Source organism: Columba livia, chromosome 2, assembly GCF_036013475.1.
Source record: "Columba livia isolate bColLiv1 breed racing homer chromosome 2, bColLiv1.pat.W.v2, whole genome shotgun sequence".
In the NCBI taxonomy this organism is placed as follows: Eukaryota; Metazoa; Chordata; class Aves; order Columbiformes; family Columbidae; genus Columba; species Columba livia.
In genome coordinates, this window is record NC_088603.1 from 15,287,049 (window position 1) to 15,308,333 (window position 21,285).

At 38.8% G+C, this 21,285-nt stretch overlaps 1 protein-coding gene across 26 annotated transcripts in view; it reads left to right on the plus strand.

The window, feature by feature from the left end:
- PARD3 (par-3 family cell polarity regulator) overlaps positions 1–21,285 on the plus strand; it is a 454,313-nt gene that overhangs the window by 194,707 nt on the left and 238,321 nt on the right. For 17 of the 26 annotated variants that reach the window (XM_065055093.1, XM_005504176.4, XM_065055083.1 and 14 more), the window contains one exon: positions 1,496–1,627. The exons of the other annotated variants lie outside the window; for them this stretch is intronic. In XM_065055093.1, coding sequence (XP_064911165.1) covers positions 1,496–1,627 — 132 coding nt within the window. The remainder of the gene's footprint in view (positions 1–1,495; positions 1,628–21,285) is intronic. 26 annotated transcript variants of the gene reach the window in all.

The window sequence follows — 21,285 nt, forward strand, 5'->3', positions numbered from 1 at the left end:
ATGACAAAGTCTCTTTGAAGTAGATAAGTTTTCATCAGTTAAGAAAGCTTAAGTTGAATATGTCTGGGAAAAGACTGCTCTCGCACGGGAAGCTTTTGAAAAGTGTGCTACATAGCACGGTTATACAGAGACCTGGATTTCCTAGCAAAACCTGTCATACATTTACAAGAAATGAAGTTGTGACGGTCAATTGTAAGGGAATTGATGCTACAGTGCATATTTTAGAATATTAGACTAATACTGTGTCAAGCCAAAGAAATATCAATACAGTAAATAGGGAAAGGAAATACTCATGCTGATGAAATGAAGGATTGATTGGAGAAAGGGTCAAAAATTTGCTGTGTGCTATAAATATAAAAAAATAGCTTTAGCTATGAAAGTGCACTGGTGGGTTTATTTTATTTCTTTTAGATTTTTGAGATTCCTAAAAGCAGTAGTATTGCAAAATATGCAGGACTACAATCCTATTTTATTTCCTAATAAATGACTATAAGAAAAACAGATGCTCTCTAAATTATCTGATTTGGCACAAGGTTAGGCAGGCATTGACTGGAAAAAATACTCTGCTCCTGAAGGAAGGATACTTACAGTATATTTATAGTCCTCTTTTGAAAAGCTAAGCAGAATTTCAGTTCCATATATTATTTCAGTTGGAGGGAACTAACCTGTGTAAGTTATCCGTAATTGATTGACTTCAGGCTAAGGGTAACTCTCATCATTAAGGATCTGCCTTTGTGTTTTTCTTGGCTTTTGGTGATCACACTGGGTAAGGACTAATCATCTTTAGAGGCTGAAGAATTTGTGCAGCTTGTAGGAAAGATGTGAAGACAAACTCATCAATTAAAAAGAAAAAAATCTTTTCTGTATCAGTCTCAATGGGATAAATGTATCTCCATCAGCACCATCTCCATCTGCTGCTGTTTTACAAATGTGACTGTATTTATATACCTTCAGGCAAACCCAGCAAAGCATTGCTATGTGGAATAATAACTTCAAGTTTTGAACTCTATAGCATGCTATTTTGGTCTAAAGGACAGTACCTGGAGAAATGAGAGAGCTTTGATTGTAAAATTGATTATATACAGAGATTTGGGGAAATTCTGTAGTGGCCTTAGCTGTCACTGGATGGGCTGTCATATGGTACCTTTGCTTTTGGTGAGAGTGAAACTAAGGAGCATGGTGCTCTGAAAGCCTTGCTGGGTACGTGCTTGGGAAGTCTGTGCACTGGAGGTTTGAGGTTGGAAAATAGAGGTGGTAAAGCACAGGGGGTGCAGGAGCTACAGACCCACCGAAGGCTTTGTGTGGGCTTCACCGGTGTTAAGGAAGGGGCGCTTGGGCATGGAATGCCGGGCAATTGTGTTGTCCTTGGGTCCAGCTGGACCTGCGTTCTCCTCTGTCAGACTTCCTTTTGTATTCGTTTAATAACCAGCTGCATTGTTAATGTGCAAGGACTGGTTGTTTTTTATAAGACACTTTTTTGTTTCTTTTAAACTAGAAAGATGAAAACTACAGAAGCCTACCACGAGATACTAGTAGCTGGTCTAACCAGTTTCAGAGAGACAATGCTCGTTCATCGTTAAGTGCCAGTCATCCAATGGTGGACAAGTGGCTGGAGAGGCAAGACCAGGTAATATATATGTGTATATATATATTACTTTATCAATCTAATCTTTATGATGCTCCAAACTATTATGAAGAAGTGTATTCTTATGTGATATTGACTCTCTAAGCATGATAAGAGCACCAAGAGTATGCCGACTAAATTTGTATGGGATTCCTTCTGCTTCAGACAAAACCCCTGCATTAAGACTGAAATGGACAGCTGCAAGTTATTTCATTCTTGAGTCATAAGCAGATTTATAAAGTATATGGAGTACTGATCTTCTTCACAACTGATAACAACAGGGTTATTATAATTAGAGAGTATTATTTTAATAAAGATTATGCCATTGAAAGCTAATAATATTACTACAGAATAGCTGAATGTGTGTCCGTTTTGGCATTGCACTTTTAAATGCTTGTTATTCTTAACATTGCAAAATACATTATTTATAAATTTTAAGGCAGTGTTATATTTATTTTGTGTAAATATATATTCTGCTTTTGATCTTGGGCTTTTTTGAGACACTAAGTAATTCCAACTTGGGTTTTTTATTAATAAGCTGGTAGTCATAGAGGTTTAAAGTTCTGAAATTAAAAGTACCTAGCAGTCACTTTATGTGTTTGTGTGTGTCTGAAATTTTTCAAGAGGTGTCTCCAAGTGTACAATGAAAATGTGTCCTTACTGTGGAGACTGTGGAAATATAACAGGAAGCCCATATATAGGGCAGTGTGTATATGGGATTATTAGTCTGCTTATTATACAACGTGACATGAAAACTTCAAGGTTTTGCATTGAATATGAATGTATAAATTTTGTATTTAACAGCAATAAGGGATTAAGCCAGAATTTGCTTTATACAGAGGCGCTTCAAAAGGAAATTTGTCGTTTGACACAGCCCAAGCTGCTTACGCTGTGCCTTGTGACGAAGGGGAAGGTTTAGGGTCCAGCACTGGACTGGCATCCTGGGACTGGTCTCCTTCACCTACAAATCCTATACTGACATTTGAAGTCCAACATTCCCACATCTTAGGATATTCCAAACATTATTTATTTAACACATTCTTAGTTAAAAAGGAGCTTAAGTAATATCACAAAGTAGAAAAAACTAAAAAACCCAAATGTAAGCTATTAACTAATTTTTTATCTTGTAATTAGCTACAGATTTGTTTTAAATCTATGTTTTACAAAAAGCTTCTATCTTTAGTCCTCAGATATTTTCCTCTGCACCTTTAATGATAGTGATAGTTCCATTACTATTTTCCTCTCATAAGATGCAGAGTTAGTGCAGATGAGTTGAGCTGCTGTCTCTGTATCTGCCTGTGTTGAAATGGGAAGCTGGTGCCCAGATTCGAAGGCATCTCCTGTGACTGTTCTGCTTGTTTGATGTTTTCGAGGCACATTTGCATGCGTCGTTAGATTTTCACCGTGGCAGTTAATGAAACTGTTGTCTCAGCAGAAGTTGGATTAGGAATCTTAATAGTGATCATCTTACAAAATGTTGGATACATTAATATTTTAATATATGATGTTTATATTAAGTTTTTTGCTGATTTAGGTCTCTGAAAAGCTTAACTAGTTCAATTTATTCACCAATTAGGTAAATAATTGGGCACTAGTGGTAGTCTGGAAGTGTATTTCTTATCTGAGTTATTAATAACTGGTTGAAGACTGAAATTGCAAATATCATGTTTCTTCTGAGCAAGTTTTCTTCTTTTTGGTTTTGTTTGCAGTGGTGTTCTTTGAGAGAGGGTTTGTTCTTTAAATGTGTTAATGAATCTGCAGGTACCTCGAAGACCAGGATCCTTTTGTGATTTCATATCAGCAGGATAATTAATTAGACTGAAACCTGTTTAACAGGCTACGGACAGGAGAAGAAAACCTGTAGTGAGGGTGGGATGCAGTACAGCTCTGCAGGGAGAGGCGGTGAAGGGCCTGGCAGGGGACGGAGCAGCTGCAGACAGAGATTCTAACACTCTTTTTGGGTTTTAAACTCTAATATCTCTTTCGTTATCCCCTGTGGGCTTTTTGTTTCCTACTGGTACCAAGCCTTTCACTTCTGTGAAGAAGAGACTCAAGCAATGAGGTTGATGTCTGGCATAATCAATTAATTTAGCAGCTTCCAGCCCTGTTGGTGTGTGCTGGGTGGAGGTGTGGAGGGTTGGGATGGTGGGCGCACCCTGCCTGGACCTGTGGCCAGAAAAGCAGACACAGCTCTGGCACCCACACAATGCCAGGGCCAGGAAACCTCTAGGGCAGAACCCATCACAGATACCAGCGGTAATGATAGTCCTGGTGCAACCTGCCTTTATAGCTCTTTAGAGGAGCCAGATTCATCTTGTAGAGTCCAGAGGCTTGTTGTTGGATGGAGGCTTCTCTGGCTTGGGTTGAGTTATTTCTCTCAAAGCTTGTCTGATCTCTTCCTTTTGAATATGAGGTGAAAAAACTTTCCAGGATGATCTTTGTCAGCTTCTGACATACATGAACATTCACTGGAACTGCACGTTGAGGAGCGAAGGTGTGATGTGCCAAGGAAGGGCAATTGTTTTTGTGTGGACAACACCTTTCCTATAAGCAGAACTGCGGAGCAGACTGAATGTAGTTCTGCAGTATCACAGCCAGTTCTGCAGGTGAAACTGCAAGAGACCTTGTTTCTAGGAAGTCATTATAAGCTACTGTAGCAGGGACTAATAAAGACAGAGAATTAGATGTGTTCGAGTACTTGTTAAAGAAATGGTTCTGTAAACTTGTCTAGGTTTTAGCAGTTAAAAATAGAGGGATGCATGGAGCCTGTTAAAATTCCTGGAAGTAATTGCTTTTGCTCCTATCTCTTGTGCTTTACTAGGGCTCTGCTAAATTAGAGTGATACATCAAAGAAATGGAAAAGATTAATTCTGCTTTCTGAGTTCCTTTAACGTGTTCTAGTTGTATATGCTGGTTAGCTATATCTACCTAAGGATTGTTCCCAGGTAGTGCCACAGCCCTCTGGGCGTCCACAGGGAAAATGATCCGTGTATTTCTCAGAAAGTTTTGGTATTTCTCAAGCCCACAAAGTAAGTTATGGGAAACTGTTCATACCAAAGAACCATTTCATCATAATAAAGCAAAAAACACTTGAATAGAGTTTTAGAATACAGTTAGAAAGTTAAAGATGGTATTTTTTACTTTTATGATAATTTTTTTCATTAATTATCTCCTACAGATTGTCAAGTATTAGGAAAAAAAAATGGCAGTCTTTAATTTAGTTCTGAAATACTGTAAAAAAAGAAAACGTTGGGGTTTAGTTCTTCACTTTGCCCTCCACAGCACTCTCTTTTCCCCCACAGCAACTGAACTTTGAGGAATAGTTGAAAAATCTTATATGCTGTGAAATTTATTTGTATATATGGTAATGTCACTTTCACTTGAGAAATCTTTTTTTCCTCAGTCCACCTCAAGACTTGCTCAGGCCCTCATCAAATCAGGACTCATGCTGTTTGTTTCATACCAGGGAAACATGAAAAGGAGACGTGCGAAGGAGTTAAACTTTTCCCCAATTCCTTAGATTTAAGTACACAGGAAGCTTCTCTTGGGTGGTCATTTTAGTTTTATTAGTCAAACATTGGAACTGGAATCACAGAAGCAATCAAGGCACCTTGAACTGAAATAGTATATTCCTTGCTCTGCTGGCGAGGCCAGTTTTGCAGAAGGATCAAGGGTGCCCGGCTGTGCTGTGCGCCGGGAAGGGACACGAGAGCAGCAGGAGACGGAAATCCTACAGCAGCCCTGCTTAATTATGTAGCGTTTGATCAGCTTTGCAAATACAACGAGGTTGGATCAATTAAAACTATATGTAAATCTATATACATATATATTTGTATTTGATATATATCTGTGTACATGTATTTTTGTCAGTGCGTGGCAGTGAGGTAGGAGATGGAGTAAAATTGCATGGTTATTACTGAAGAACAGGTCTGATTCCTATAATCCCAGTAGCTTCTCAGTATCTAGCAAGAGCCCGTGATTAAAGCAACTCAAATGTATTCTGAAACGGGAAAAGATGTCGGTTATTACTGCTGCCTTCTTGAGCAGAAATGTGGTGTACGGAACTCTTCCCATAAGTTATTCTTGTTCATGACATCTGTCCGAAATAATCTGGTAGAGTTTCTGTGGTTCCTTTTTCAATGAGATCAGATGTGTGTTATATCTCCAGCTATAGAATACCTGCCTTCAGCTTGTATTTTCGGCAGAATAAGGCCTGCTTTGAATATGACTGAATATACTCTCTTAAAACATTTGGATGCTATAAATCAGTGTGTTTCAGTGCTGCCAGTTGAAAAAAAAATAATTGAAGCCCCAGAGGTAGGCTGGTGAATTTAAAACACTAATTTCCTGTGGATTCTCCTACTCCAGTTTACCTGTGTTGTCAAATTTTTCATTAACAACAAAAATTCTGCTTTTATTTTATGTCTCAGCGTAAGAATGTAAGACAGAAATGCAGCTCATTTATTTTGTTTAGTTGTGAATGTTTCATAGTGGTATGGCTGATGTATCTAAATATTTTTATTTTCACTAGTGTACCTCTTTTGTGTTTCTCCTTGTCTGACAGGTAGTTTGGCTTTTATTTCTAGGTTTTATTATGGCTGTAGCTACAAGGGGAAGGTCTACAACTTCTGTGTTTCATGGACTGGAGATGGAGAGACTTGGGGAGTGGGAGCTCTTGTTATCTCAAACTCCTCACATGTAGAGGCTGAAACTGCAGTAATAATTGTCATTAGTAAGGAGTTGTGCCTTAAGGTATGGAAAAAGGATTAGCTAGGCTTCAGCTGGAGGAATAATTTTGAACCGCTTGTCTGTTACTCTCTATAATGCTAAGACAGAGTCATTGCTTTGCTCTCTTTCTGTGTACACACACATTATAATTTGCCTCTTCTGATAGGAACCTTAATGAACATAGAACCACATATACATTATAAAATACACAGACGGTTTTAAAGCTTGTCATATTCCTTAGAAAGAATTTCTATCACAAAGACAGGTATGCATGAGTTCAAAGCTGTAGGCCTGTTGCAGAGGCCTCTGTCTTTTTTGGGGGTCTTCAGTGGACTGAAAGGCTGGAGGTGTGTGGGTGTAGCCAGGAAGCTATCCAGGGTTTGTGAACCAGACAGGACTACTCTGAGGTTGAAAAAAGTGTTATCAGGTAGCGAACAAGGCCATGGCTTGCACCGTTTGCTTGTTTCTGCAGGCAGAGCTATAGGACATGGCTGGTGTCAAGAGGCTGGAAACAGACTCTTATCAGTGGTGCCCAATGACAGGATGAGGAGCAATGGGCACAGACTGAAGCATCAAAGATTCCATCTAAACATGGGGAGAAGCTTTTTTACTCTGAGAATGCCAGAGCACTAGAACAGGCTGCAAAGAGAGGCTGGGGAGTCTCCTTCTCTGGGGACATTTAAGACCCTCCTAGACACATTCCTGTGTGATCTGCTCTGGTGAACCTGGTTTAGCAGGTGGGTTGGATTGGATGATCTCCAGAGGTCCCTTCCAACCCCAACCATTCTGTGACAGCTTGGCACCTGACTTATGTTAACTAATAGGCCATAGCTATAAGTGTGGGCTGGTAGCACAGCGAGCGGTGCATTGGTAGAGGATTCGTTAAATGTTTCTGTCAGAGCTGATCAGAAGACCTCATGGTGCCCCTGCAAGAATTCAAAGACTTCCCAGTCCCATATCTGCTTGCAAATTCAGCTTTTTTTACTACTTGAGATGGGTTCTTCGCCATGTGATCACACTGGCTTCCACCTGATGTGGTTGTCAACACCCTGAGTGCTACAGCAACTGTTTCATCTTGCTTTTGTAGTATGAAGAAGATGAAAAGCTTGATTTGGCCCAAGAATATTTTATCTTGGCTGCTGATGCTACTGCTCCCTTTAATTCTGTGTGTTGGCAAGATGTTAACTCCTTCAGCTCTGTGTTCATTGTTTCAGTGTTCTCCCTGTGTGATATTTACTACCTTAGAAAAAATACTGTGTGTAGTGAGCTCGAAAATTATAAACCTGTACTTAAGTTCTTATAATATAAGTATCTACATAAAAATATGGAGTGTAGGTCTGCATAGAGTGCTGAGGTGCCCAGTTCTCGCAGACACATCTTGGTCTGGGAAACTTTCTGGAACTGGTTCTGTATTACTTGCCAGAATGCTTAGAAAGTGGTCAAACAAGCTCTTATGATGGAGATATAAGTTCTCTACTTCTGTATTTATAATTTCTGCTCTTTAAGGTTAACATTTTTTATATTTATCTGTAGAGAGAATCAGAATCACAGGTCTCTTCTAGGTTTAAATCTGTCTTCGAACCTGACCGGCTTCAGACCAAGGTTTCTAAACCTAAACTTTATTTCCATATTGAAATGCCATTTGACTTTTAGGTTCTAACTTGATCAATTTCTGATTTTTATGTAGATTCTTAATTCCTACCCCTCAAGAGGGTTGTCATGTGTCCTGAATTCAGAAGAATCTCTGTATTCTTCTGTATAAAGCTTAGATTTGTATACACTAATACACATTTATTAAATATTATCTAAGTGTGTGTGTGTACAACCACAGAAACAGCAAAAAACAGCTTGAAAGAGAAAGGCTTATATTTATGCTGAGTGCATCGCTGTGTGCAGAGACAGAATCAAATTTCAAACTACCGTATGTTTTAGTTTAAAGAAAATATTAACATGGAATTTAGAAGTCTCTGCACTTTTATGCAAAATGGACACTCGTGGACATGACCTTAATTGTATATTTTGAAAAGAAATTCTTCATATTATTTGTCTTGGAGTCATGAATGAATTTGAAGTTGTTTTTCAGTGCTGCGGGTTTCAGTTTACATGAAGTAGGAGGTTGGAACAAACAGCTTTATTGCTTGGGGACAGCTGTAGTGGTGGTGCTTTTATAAACAGTGTTTCATGCTGGCATCTATCTTGTTCTCCTTTGAAAAATAATCTGTCATTTCATACTGTGTATTAAATAGGTGTGACAGTTTGGGGGCTACAGTCGACTTTCAGTTATGTGCTGCTGTGTAGATATGAATTCAGTGGCAGAATGTAGCTCTACATGTCGGAGATGTGATGTAAAAATAATAGAAAAGGCAATTTTCCTAAAAACCTCACAGATTTTAAGTGTAATACAAAAAGACATGCATTGCATTCAGATGTATATACTCACACTCCCTCTCTCTTAGATATATGTACACATGCACATAAATATGCATATAGACTGGGCTGAAATTTAAAGAATCGTAGAACAGCCCAGGTTGGAAGGGACCTCAAGGATCCTCTGGTGTAACCTTTTGTGGGAAAAGGAGCCTAGATGAGATTATCCAGCACTCTGTCCAATGTCATCTTGAAAACTTCCAGTGATGGGGACTCTACCATGCCCCTGGGGAAGTTGTTTCAGTGAATGATTGTTCCTACTGAAAAAAATAAAAGTATTTCTTATGTCAAGATGTAACCTCTCCTGGTGCAACTTGTAACCCCGTGTCTTCTCCAGGTGGCCTCTTGTGAAGAGAGGGCCTCCATCCTCTTGGTAGCTGCCCTTTAAATACTGGAATACTGTGATGAGGTGCACCCTGAGCCTGGCACTGAATGAGCAAGAGAAGATGTAGCTCCTTCAGTCTTTCCTCATAGGGCAGGTTCTCCAGCCCTCTGATCATCTTTGGGGCCCTCCTTTGGACCCTGTCCAGGCTGTGCCTTTCATGAGCTGTGGGGAGCTGAACTAGATGTGGCATTCCAGGTGCAGCTTGACAAGCACCCAGCAGAGTGGGATGTTCACAGCTCTCTCTGCTACCATTTGCTAGGAGACCTTCTGTGTTCTACAGAACCTTTCTGAAGAGAGGTGGCACACATGAAGGGCATTTTCAGACTTGATAGTAACCATGCACTGCTGTTTTCTGCCTTTCTGGACCAAACTATTTAAATAATCCTGTTTTTATGGTAGCTAATGGTAATAAATCTATGATACCAGGGTTGTCAGTAATATTATTTGAGATTACATGGAGATGCTGTGAGAAACTTTAAATAATTTATTGCTGTTAGTTTTCTGACTATTTTCTAAATATTTTCATAGAATCATAGAATAATTTCGGTTGGAAGAGACCCTCAGGATCATCGAGTCCTAACTCTAGCACTAAACAATGTCCCTAAGAACCTCATCTAATCTGTTCTAGGTGAACCTGCTGGTGGGTTGGACTTAGATGATCTCCAGAGGTCCCTTCCAACCTGAACCATTCTGTGATTCTGTAAATGCCTCCAGGGATGGTGACTCCACCACTTCCCTGGGCAGCCTGTTCCAGTGCCTGACAACCCTTCCCGTGAAGAATTTTTCCCTAATATCCAATCTAAACCTCCCCCGGTGCAACCTGAGGCCATTTCCTCTTGTCCTATCACTTGTTACTTGGGAGCAGAGACCAACCCCCTCCATGCTACACCCTCCTTTCAGGTAGCTGTAGACAGCGATAAGGTCTCCCCTCAGCCTCCTTTTCCCCAGGCTGAACAGCCCCAGTTCCTCAGCCGCTCCTCATCAGACTTTTTCAGAATATTATTATCTCTGGCTCTTTTGACTGCTGTCTGTCCATGGTAGCAGGTCAGATAAGGACATCTGAAAATCTGCCGCTGGGCCTGGAAGAGCATTTCTTCTAAAGGATGTCACACGTCTTCCTTTTCTTTTTTTATGAACTTGTTTTCTTTCTTCATGCTGTGAAAGAGGTTTATCTTCTCATGTGTTTACTTTCTAGTCCAGGCGTACATAATATATCCGAACGAGTTGTTTATAATAGAAATGCTCTCACTATTTTCATAATGTGCTTGTTGCTGCTCCCATGCCGTGTCCTCAGAAGCCCCGGTGGGAAGGCGGTGTGGGCTGGTGCGGTGCCGCCCAGCTCGAGGCGGTGAGGCCCGTGGGGTCCCGGGGGCTCGTGCAGCCCTGTCTGCGGGGGCGAGCTGGGGGACGGGCCCCGTGACAGCAGAGCCAGCGATACCGAGCGGGAGCTGCAATTACAGCGTGTCACAGTAATGCAGAAGTGAAATACATTAGTAAAATTAAAATTTGTCCTCATTCCCTCAGTGGGTAATACAGTTAATGAAAATAGATCTAACCAAATTAAGATAATTTATTTCATTAGTTTACAGCACTATCAAACTTTTCAGGGCAATATGGCCCTTCTGTACAAACCTGACATAGATGCAGTTCCACTCTTCACTTCAAAGACCACAAAGGTTAAAAGTTTTAAGTGTATTAAAGCAATTCTGTTAATTGTGTCTATAGAGGATTCTCCCTCGCCCTTGGTAAAGTATCCTTAATTTAAAATTCACATTATATTCATTCTGCATTCTAGCCTTTTAACCAAAGTGTAAATATGTAAGTGATTACTTGTATCTTTGAGGCTTAAAAAGAAATTCTGCAGTTTTGTTTCAGAAGGTGGTACTGGCAGTACATGTATTGATACTTTATCCTTTTTCCCTTCCAATTTGCGTTGTTCTCATTTTCTTCGCTCTACTTTTCCTCCTGCATACCTGCTTTGTGTTTTACAATACAGATTTCTACAGGACAGCGGGCAATTCCTTGGAAAGAGACAACATCTCTAAATCCCAGCTCCTCAAATCCCTACTCTGTTTTATTTTCCAGAGTCTTGAGGATGTCCTTTTTTATATTCTATCAGAAAGATACCATTCAAAAGCAGGTTATCCCAAATACTGTTTTTTTTTTCCTGTTCCTTTCAAACTATAAGAAAACCCAAGATTGAGAGTTTGCTTGGTTTTGTTGCCAAGCCAAACTTCTTTAATTCTTCCTATAATTCTGCATTAGAAGTCAGTCTGGCATTAGCTTAAGCTTCATATTAACTTAATTTTCAGTTTAACTTAATTTGTGTTTTAGAATTTGCTTGACTTTAAATGGTAAAATAAGTGCCTTTTTTTTCCTTTCTCCTAATAGTCCATTTTTCTTCCTGGTACAATTTTTATTCTAAATGGCTAATGTTACTTATTTAAAAGAAATATTTATATTACTAATTAGTAGTGGAAGTTGCAGTCCTTCCTACAATAAAACAGAACAACTTATCCAGACAGGAACATGGATATGAGGGTTATTCGCTTTTCACTGTAGTTTTTAGGCAAGATCCAGGTAAATCCCTGTTGAGTCGTGCAAGTCATTTAATTCCAAACAGAACAGAAATAAAGTCAGAGTTGTTATTTTAGGCAAGGGAAAATGACAGATTTTATCTGAATGAGAAACCTCACTTATTGAATAACAGCAGGATGATTTTAATACTTTTATTTATTTCTATGAATTATTAATGATGAGAAAGATGCTTTCAGAAAAGGGCCAAGTTTGTCCTATCTCTCGTGGAAGTGATGGTTAATTTATCTTCCATTGATAGAAATAAGGAAAGGCTCTTCTTCTTTAAAATCCTTTGTGGACAGGTCACTTTAATGACATGGTTGCACTTTGCTATAAAGGGGGGAATAGTACTGTGTAACTTGGAGTTAATAATTGAGTTATGTGGAAGTAATTTGTCTGGGTTTTTGTTTTATTTTGGGTTTTAAATTTAATCTCGATTTTATTGCTTAAGTACAAGCATTTCATTATTGAATGTAGTACTCTTTGGCTGTATTAAGTGGTTGCTGTAATTTATAGGATACTTTGAGAAATGTCATGATTCCTCACAAAGTGACACAGCAAGATTTAGTGAGTGCAGCAACTGAGTGAATGGAATTACGTAATATGACCTGGTTGATGCGATATACCGTAAGATTTTAATTTATTTCACCAATATAACTGGAAAAGAACATAATAGACCAGCCTTGCCAAATCATTCGCTGACTCGTTTGAAAAGTCCATTCTGAATTTATCTTGAAACTACTTGGAAATGCACGTGAAATAGTCAACCTCCATGGCTTCCAGGATTGGGAGGGTGTCGAGGGTTAAGATTGCGGGGTGACAATAAAACCCTGGCAGATGTATTGTTAACCCCCTCTCCCCGCCCCACACTTCCCCCTCCCTCTCCCCCTTTTTTACTAAGGAGAGGCGATTGGGAGGAAAAGAAGCACAGAGTGAAGAGAGTTAGAAAAAATTAAAGATGTTTTACTAATGCTACTAATAAGAATAGAGAAAATAATACAAAATATACAAAACCAATCTTGAAAGTCTCAGCAACTGCAGAGCCGGCAACCAAAGTCCTGGATTAGACTCTGCAGCCAACCGGAGCTGGATTCAGTCTCTCACTAGGCCTCAGTTCGCAGGGATGACTAGCAAGGTCCTCTCCTAATGTCGGCCATAAGGAGAAGGGAAAAGGGAAAAACCAACGAGATCCTCGTGATCTCCCACTTTTATATGAAGTATTCACGTGAATGGAATGTTATACACAGTTGGTCAGTTTCTTGCTCACTTGTTTCTCGTTGCCCCTCTCGCGAGATGTCCATCTGTGCTTATCAATAAGTTTGCATTCCGTTGCTAGGTTTACCAAAACATGTGTCTGGTTCTCCAGGAAAATGCAGTTAATATGAAGGCTTTAGCTGACAGGCAAATTCACTGAAAGAGAAACTTGTTTTTAACAAAACCAGGACAGAGGGAGTGGGCAGGGAGAAAAGGAATTCAGTTGCTTAGGAAATCAGGATGTGTGAAAAAGTTATTTACTCCTGTGTGTGTCACATGCAAAACAGAAGACACAATCCCTCTCTTCTTTTAAAATGTATTTCATTTGATCTGATTTAATAAGTAATTGTTTTCGTAAGACCCAGCAACTAACTGCCAGCTGCCTTGTGGCACTGATAAAGGCTTTTGCTGAATCCATGTGCCAAAGAAGGGAAACTGAATTGTAACTGATGCAGTTACTCTGGTTGAGGTGGGTTCCATACTTGGGATACACAGAATTAAAACAAATACAGTACAACTAGTGTTTCCATACTTGGGATACATAGAATTAAAACAAATACAGCGCAACTAGTGTTTCCATACTTGGGATACATAGAATTAAAACAAATACAGCACAGCTAGTGTTTCCATGAGGAAGCAATTGATTGAAAACATGTGAAGTACTAAAAATATTAATGAACTTCCTGTAATGTATTGCTGTAAAGATTTTACTTTTGAAATAAATGTTCCTTTTAAGTTTTTATCTCTTGTATGTGATATTTTAAGAATAAAGATTGTTGCCCAGATTCCATATTAAGGTATCACTCACGTTCATGCCAGCTGCATGTGATTAAATTCATTTGGACTGTACATTTTTATGCTGCTTTTTTCCAGCCCAGAGATGACTGTTTATGAATTTGAGCAAAATAAATTGGCTATTATTATGTTAGCATATTTGCCATTTAAAATATCATTTGTTTTCACAGTTTAAAAATTGTTAAGGGCACCAAACACACACAGCTATGAAAAAATCCAGAAAAAACAACCTTAAGGCTGTATATTGCAAACATTTTTACAGACTGTGGAATAAACACCTGAGGAGTGAGATATCCACTATGAACAAAACCTCTGGTCCTCTTACTATTTCTTCAGAATACTAGGCTGGAAGCTGGTGTTCAATCACTTTGCATCAAAACTTAATTTCCTCTTCCTTTTGGATCCCCTTATTTGTCTTCAAAAATCTTTACTTTCCTAATGTGTAGGAATTCACGATTGCTTATAATTTCAACTCATTTATCCAAAGCACAAGCTAAATTAAATGTCCCGAAAGAACGTGGTCATATCTGTGAATGTCTCTATTTAAAATTATTGAAAGTTAGTTTGAGTATTCCATCATACCATTTTTATTTATCTTGATTTTTCTAGGCATTAATTGTTACAACAAAGGACAGATTTCATAAAGCAAACCCATCAGTGTTTCTTCTTTGTAGTTACACTTTGTCACTATAAATAGCTTTCTCTTCATGACGACTCTTTTAACTCGCCCTCTCATCAGAACTGATGGATTTTGCTGGTGATTTGAAGGTCAGTAAAACTGGTCTCTCTGTGAAAAAAGCATCTTATACTATTATACTTCGGTAGGATAGTGTCTATCGCAGCATTCTGGGTAGGTGAAATTAATGGGGCTCAAGGACTCTGCCGTTTTCTTCCTAAATTAACAAGCGTCATTCTTACTGAAACACCGAACATGGAGCAGGAGGCGCTTCAGCTCCATACTGGGGTGTCAGGGGACAGCACAACGTACTGGGATGTGTGCTGAGAAATATGTAGGGGAAAAAAGATAAATGATCTCTGAATCTATGTGTAATTCCTGCCTCACTGCAGTGCAGTTCCCTGATGACCTTATTTCGGTGTACAGCTACATGTGCATGTAAATGTGCGGAGAGGCAGAGGGGCAGGGAAGCTGTGCCCTCCCACGCTGGCCCCTGGCTCTGAGCGCTGGCGTCTGGCACCTGTGGACTTGTCTGACTTCAGAGACGAAGCTCCGAACCCCAGGGTGAATTCTGAGCAGCCCGCAGCTGGGGCTGGGATTCGGGAGGGTGGGAGTTGTTCCCAAACCGCATCCCGGGCTGTTTGCACAGGACAGACAGTGGCTGCTGGAGCTCTGTGTGTGCTCATGGGAGCTGAGGGGTGGCCTGGTGAGAAGAGATGCCTCGCTGGGTCATCCCGGTTCGGAGCCTCCACAGAAGACAGTGTTGATCCAATCCATGACAACGTTGTTTTTGATTCATGACATTCATTCTGTTTACCAGTTAACATATAGCAAACTTTCCTGTTCATTTTTACAGTTCAGCGCTCTTACTACTTATCCGTATATACATGAGAGTTAAATTACGTACATGTCCATGCTTATATATTAGAAATACAGAACACTTCCTTAACTGCCCACTTTAGGAGCAGTATTTGAAAGTGCTGTCATTGTTGACACACATATATCCGTGTCTATCTATGTGTCTATCTATATAATTTGTAAAACTTACTTTATGAAAAAGGGTTTTCCTGTAGCTGTGTTTTAAATACATTCATATTGTGGAGATCTCAGTCACCTTCCTGATTCTATGATTATCCTGATAACTTCAGCAACTGTTTTAGAGGAGAAGGTGCCCAGTGTAAACTTCTGCTTGCTAAAAGTGGTAGTAAAGAAATATAATTTTGTTTTCTTGGAACTTGACTTTGTTTTTTAGCCCCCAAAAGCAGTAGTCTTTATGGTTATATACAGCTAGCCTGATACTATGGTGATGGCATAGGATGCTGGGTTTGTCCAGTCATGTGTAGCAGTGTCCATTTAATTAATTTAAAAATCCGGAAAGTTAGTCTTAAGTAATGAATTTTAAAAGTACTACTAATAATTATTCATTTCAACTTTGGATTTTAAGAAGATCTTTCAGGAAAGGTGAAGCTTCAAGCATATACGAGTTACACATCAGTTTATTGATTTTTCAAATCTTGGATTATTTTTCTTTCCCTGTTTTAATACCAGTCGTCTGAACTGGGATAGCTTTTAGGTAATTGTGGTGATAGAAATCAATGAGACCCTAAATAAGACTGGAGGTCAGCAAAACTAATAGCATAGCCAAATCTAAGATTGAGGAATCTGGGAAGCACATTCTCGCTTCCATCTGGACCAAGAGGCTTGAATATTGTTTCAAGAAGGAATGTTTCAGAAATGCTCAAATAACCAGTTCATGCTCAGTCCTGTAGTATTATAACTGTGTAAATGGATTCTGTAAGCCACCTCTCTTATCTCATTTACACAGGTTTTTTTCTTTTCTTTCTGAAGGCATTTATTTCACAATGCTAGATAGTTTCATTTTCTTCCCTTCTGTTTTAGCAGACAGGCAGTGCAGATATCACCATCTCTGACTCGTCATTTTCTCTCTGTACAATACAGTGTATTTTGTGGCTCTAGTGCAGCAGTAGACTGGCCCAGAAATCACAATCTGGGATTATTGTCTTTGTGGATCCTCAAGGAGTAATATTTTAAAGTCACTGCATCTGTTGGTACTTAAGAGCATGATTTTTACTTTTTATTTTCGCCAGTTTTCACCATCTGTGTGTCTGTTTTTCGGCTTCTTGATTTAATTTTTCAGTTTAATTTCTCAGTTGCACTGGGATTTCTTTCTCTTTCTCACACATGCTCTTTTTGACTCATCCATGGACTTATATTAAAGGAAAATGATTTACGGCAGTTACATAGTAAAATTCTTGGCCTTTACAATTTGTATTTTTTAACAATATCTTTTTACCAAGTCTCTTCTAGTAAATGCACGTCATTTCTGGAAGTGAAATAAGTTTTATTAGACTTGGTTTAAATTTTAAAAAATTAGTTTGGATTAAATTGGAGCATTTTGGCGGGAAAAGCTAGCTCGGTCACATGAAACACATTCTAGTCTTTCATACTCATTTAGTTTTTAATGCCCAAGAGGGAATAATTTTCTTGAGAAATCTGTGTTATAATCATAAACAGACATAATTCAGTAATTTTCTCATGAAACATTGGCTGAAGTTTTGGCACTAATGACTTGAAATCACACAAGCAGGAACATTTTTGTTTAAATTCCAAGAAAAATACTAAGGAAATATATTAAAATAGAAACAAAATATACATACAGTGTGTTACAGACTGTTTTCAATAAAAAGGATGTATCTTCATCAATTGAATAAATGTCTCATGAATTCAGGCATGTTCCAGCATTTCAAGAATGTTCTGATAGTACCTGAGTCGTTTTCTCTGCTTATCCCCAAGAACTTTTTTAACAAAAAAATATATTACGTAAATAAATTTTTAATATACAAGAGTAACTGTATAGCACATCTATCAAATATTTTGCTTCTGTATATGTTTGTGAATATTGAAAACCTCACTGCTGCTCTGATCTTTTCCCTAACATATGTATTTTGCTTCTCACTTAAAATATAATACGTTCTTAGGGTCAAATTTAATGGCTTTTAGAAAACAGGCCGTTTTATTTTTAGCCTCTTTCAATTATTTTGTAACTGACCATTTTAAAGTTTATTTTTACCTGCTGGTGTACTTCCTTGCTTACCCTTTCCAAAATATGGAACTGTTTCCTTTTTCTTTATTTTTTTTTTCCTGGTTTCTAATGAGTATTTTTTTAATAGTGCTGCACAAAAGAATAAGTCAGAGTTACAGTAAAATACCAGAATTAGCAGGTAAAATACATGTTCCTTTTGGAATATGTGGCTCCTATAATCTGTAATACCCTTTCTGCTTGTTTGGGCTGCTTTGAATTATTTTTCTCAACAATGCTGTAGACTATCGAAAGACCAAAAGATTAGCTTTGTTCACTTGAGAAAGCATTTTTTGAAAGTATTGCTGTGAAGTTCCAAGGAGAGGAATTAGTCATCTTTTATCTACATATAGATTTTCCTAAATACACCCTGTAACCATTTTTTAATATGTTATGAAACTGGGAGACCGTGGTGGTTTTTCACTGAGTGATTTTCACTTTTATTCCCACTCAATTCCTGTTGTGTTTGCTGAAAATGTTTTGTTCTGGAGGAAGAGGAGTGTTAGTGCCTTACTTTAATTTCTCAGTTGTCTTTAAAAAAACTTAGTGAGGTTTTCTAGTTTTGCTATTAGAGATACGATCAGGCCCTGTTTGAGTTGTACCAGGAATGATTTAAACTCCTTTTTTCAAAATCTGAGTTCCAAAATTTTCCCTGTCTCTAAGGATTTCATTACTGCCAGTTTTAACTTTCAGATTTCCTGCCAAATATTCTGTTACCGTAAGTAAAGGCGAAAGCTGAGCGAGGAACCCAGTACACGTTTTCCAGTGTGCTGCGACATATGCCCTTCATTACAACACTAATGACATCCATGCAAGAATGGAATTCATTTAGAGTTGCTAATATGTGATGAAGAGGTTGCTGAACATTTGTTTTCCTGTGGCTTGACTCTTGAGAAGTTGTATGTTTTCAGTTGACAATAAGGTTTTCATCTTGGGAGAATAAAAAGTAGGATGCTTTCACTACTACAGTTTGTTGTCCACAGGGCCAGCAAAAATGATCACCTCTGTTGTCTTTTTCTCTTGCCTTCCACATGGAAAACGTGTTGGTCTCATTCTCACGAGATGGAGCTGTAGTAACGCGTGAGCAGAACTGTGTGTGCGTTGGTCTTTCTGTAGTATCCGTGTAGTGTGGGCTGAGAGAATTCAAGCAGTGTTAGGAAAAGAGGATTTGAAGTGGGATGATGAGAGTGGTCCACCAGTTTCCAGCAGCATCCCCTCCCATCTGGAGCCTTGGTCCTACCTTGAACCTGAACGGACTGTGTGAGTCTAAGGTTAACCCATATTTGAATGGCAAGCACTCTGTTGTGCTTTATATTTTCAAAACCTTTTGGGAAGCTAGATGTAAACTCCCATGTTAGATAGTTTCCCAGCTGACTGGTACATTGAATTCATTGAGAAGAGGAACGGCTGGTTCAATTCCTTTCTATCCCTTGTATCACAGTCATTTTCTGCAACGATGCGTAAGGATTGATTACCATAGCAACAGTGTTTTAGCTTGTACTGCTGTGAATGTGGTTAATGATAATAGAATTATCTAGTCATTTAAAATCCTGTTATATTATTAGGTCATCTGAACCATCCTCTTACTATGTATTGAGTTATTCCCTGTAGCCTAGCTTGCAGTTCTTTGTCCATGCTGCTTTTACATGTGTTGAGCAGTGGGGATTCTGCTTCTTCCCTTGGGAGACTTTCACAATCTGATATATCACCCTATTAAGGATTTTCTTCTGATATTTAGCCTCATTTCACCTCCTTTCTCCCAGCTCTATGGATTTGTACCACATGGAAGTTCTGTTCCGATCTTCTTCCCTAGCAAGCATTTGCAATTAATCCTCCTTCTTAAACCTGCATCAGAACATAAAATCTCACAATTTGGGCATTTCAGGATTTTTTTTATGGGGAAAAGCAGGCTCCTAAACCCATCAGCTCTTCTTCTTGACTGCCTCACTTTGACAGGAAAGCGCCCTGTTCTCAAATACTATTCAGACTACCTGAGCTGCGTAGACAGAGAACTTCCAACTCGCCGGTGCTTAGATGCGTTTGCTTCAGCATATGCACCACTAGAATACTGATTCTTGTGCGTGCCCGTGTGCTCTGCTCCATGTGATATCTGTGGTCGTGTGTGATCTCATAAAGCACAAGAGATGCTCCAGAACCCTTGCTGCCCATCAGCAGAAGTGACCTCTCAGTCTGCCCTCTTGTATGACCAGCCTAGGCGTGGTGGGCATAGGTCTCTCTGCTGCCATCCGCATACACAGGTTGCACACTCCATTTTCTCTTGTCATTTACTGTGTTGGTTCTAAATCCTTTCTACCTCCATTGCTTTTCCACCCTGAAGAGAAATAATTGCCAGTCATGTCCAAAGAGACATACAAGTGGAAATGCAGTTGTCCAGCTCTCCTTCAGGCTTGTCACAGTCTGTGCTATGTGTAGGTTGGCTAGACCAGGAATTTGTTTAAAACAGCTAAAATGAAATACTTTTCTATATAGTGAGGTCATGGGTCACCTGCAGATATGTTACATCATTGTCATACTCTGTGGTGGTGTGGGTTTGGCAAATAAGGCTGAAGAGTATTGACATCTTTCCAGTTGTTCCATGTTCTCTCTGTTGTTCTCACTGCTACTTATGCTTTTCAACTAATTTTCTTCATCAATATTTGGTGTCATGCAGTTGCCCATTTCTTTAGCTTTTATTCATCTACAGTATAAATACGTACATACTACATTAATATTCATCCATACTACCTCAAGAGGGCAGAAAACTGGGAATTGCCATTTGAAATTACTTTTAGAGCTAAATTTGCTGCAAAAATATTTGATGCTGCACTAAAAAACAGTTATATTAAATCTACCTCCGTATTATCATGGACTGTTTCTTTAATTTCTGGTGGTTTTTCCTAGTTTTCTTTTTGAGAGGTAGTGCTACTTTTTCCAACATTCTTCCCTTTGAGGCTTACACTAGATTGCATTTCTCAGAATGCATTATCTTACGTTTATTCAAGTTTCAATTTCCTCAGTCGCCAGGCTTCTCAGTCCACCAGTGTGATATATATATCTGGAAAGTCTCACAAAGCTCATTGATCATGTTTTAAAAGATTGTTTTAAACTGAAGTTCTATTTCACTGGCAAATTTCATCACTTTATTTTTAACTTGCTCTTCCAGATTATTAATTCTTTAGGTAACATTATCTTGCTGTCAGTCCCTTAGGAAAGTGTTAGCTTTTCAATTTTAAAGATTATTTTAATGTTCTTTTGTTTCTGTGTGTATATACACTCTCTTTTTCTCTGTTCATTATTGCCTTCAACGTGGTTATATGTAAGGAGAGAAAGACAAGTGCATTCCATTAAATTTAAGGATTCCTCTTGCCTACACTGTTCTGAGCCTCTAAGTAGCTGAGGTTAGGCCACAAAGAAAAAGTGCAGAACTTCTGATTTTATTAAATAAAACTCAACAGGTTTTCAACTCATCTGTTTGTTTCTCCCCATATTTTCTTCAAATCATGCAATTCTGTGTGAACACTATGAGCTTTATTAGTTTTAGTAAGCAACCACATTCTTTATCACAGATTTTTTTATTTTTTATATCTTATTGCAAAGGTTCATTCTCTAGTCTCTTCAAGATTGGATTTCTGGGCTGGTAAAGCAAATGACTTTCTCCTCCCCATCTAGTGTGGCCAGCAGGACTAGGGAAGTAATTGTGCCGCTGTACTCGGCACTGG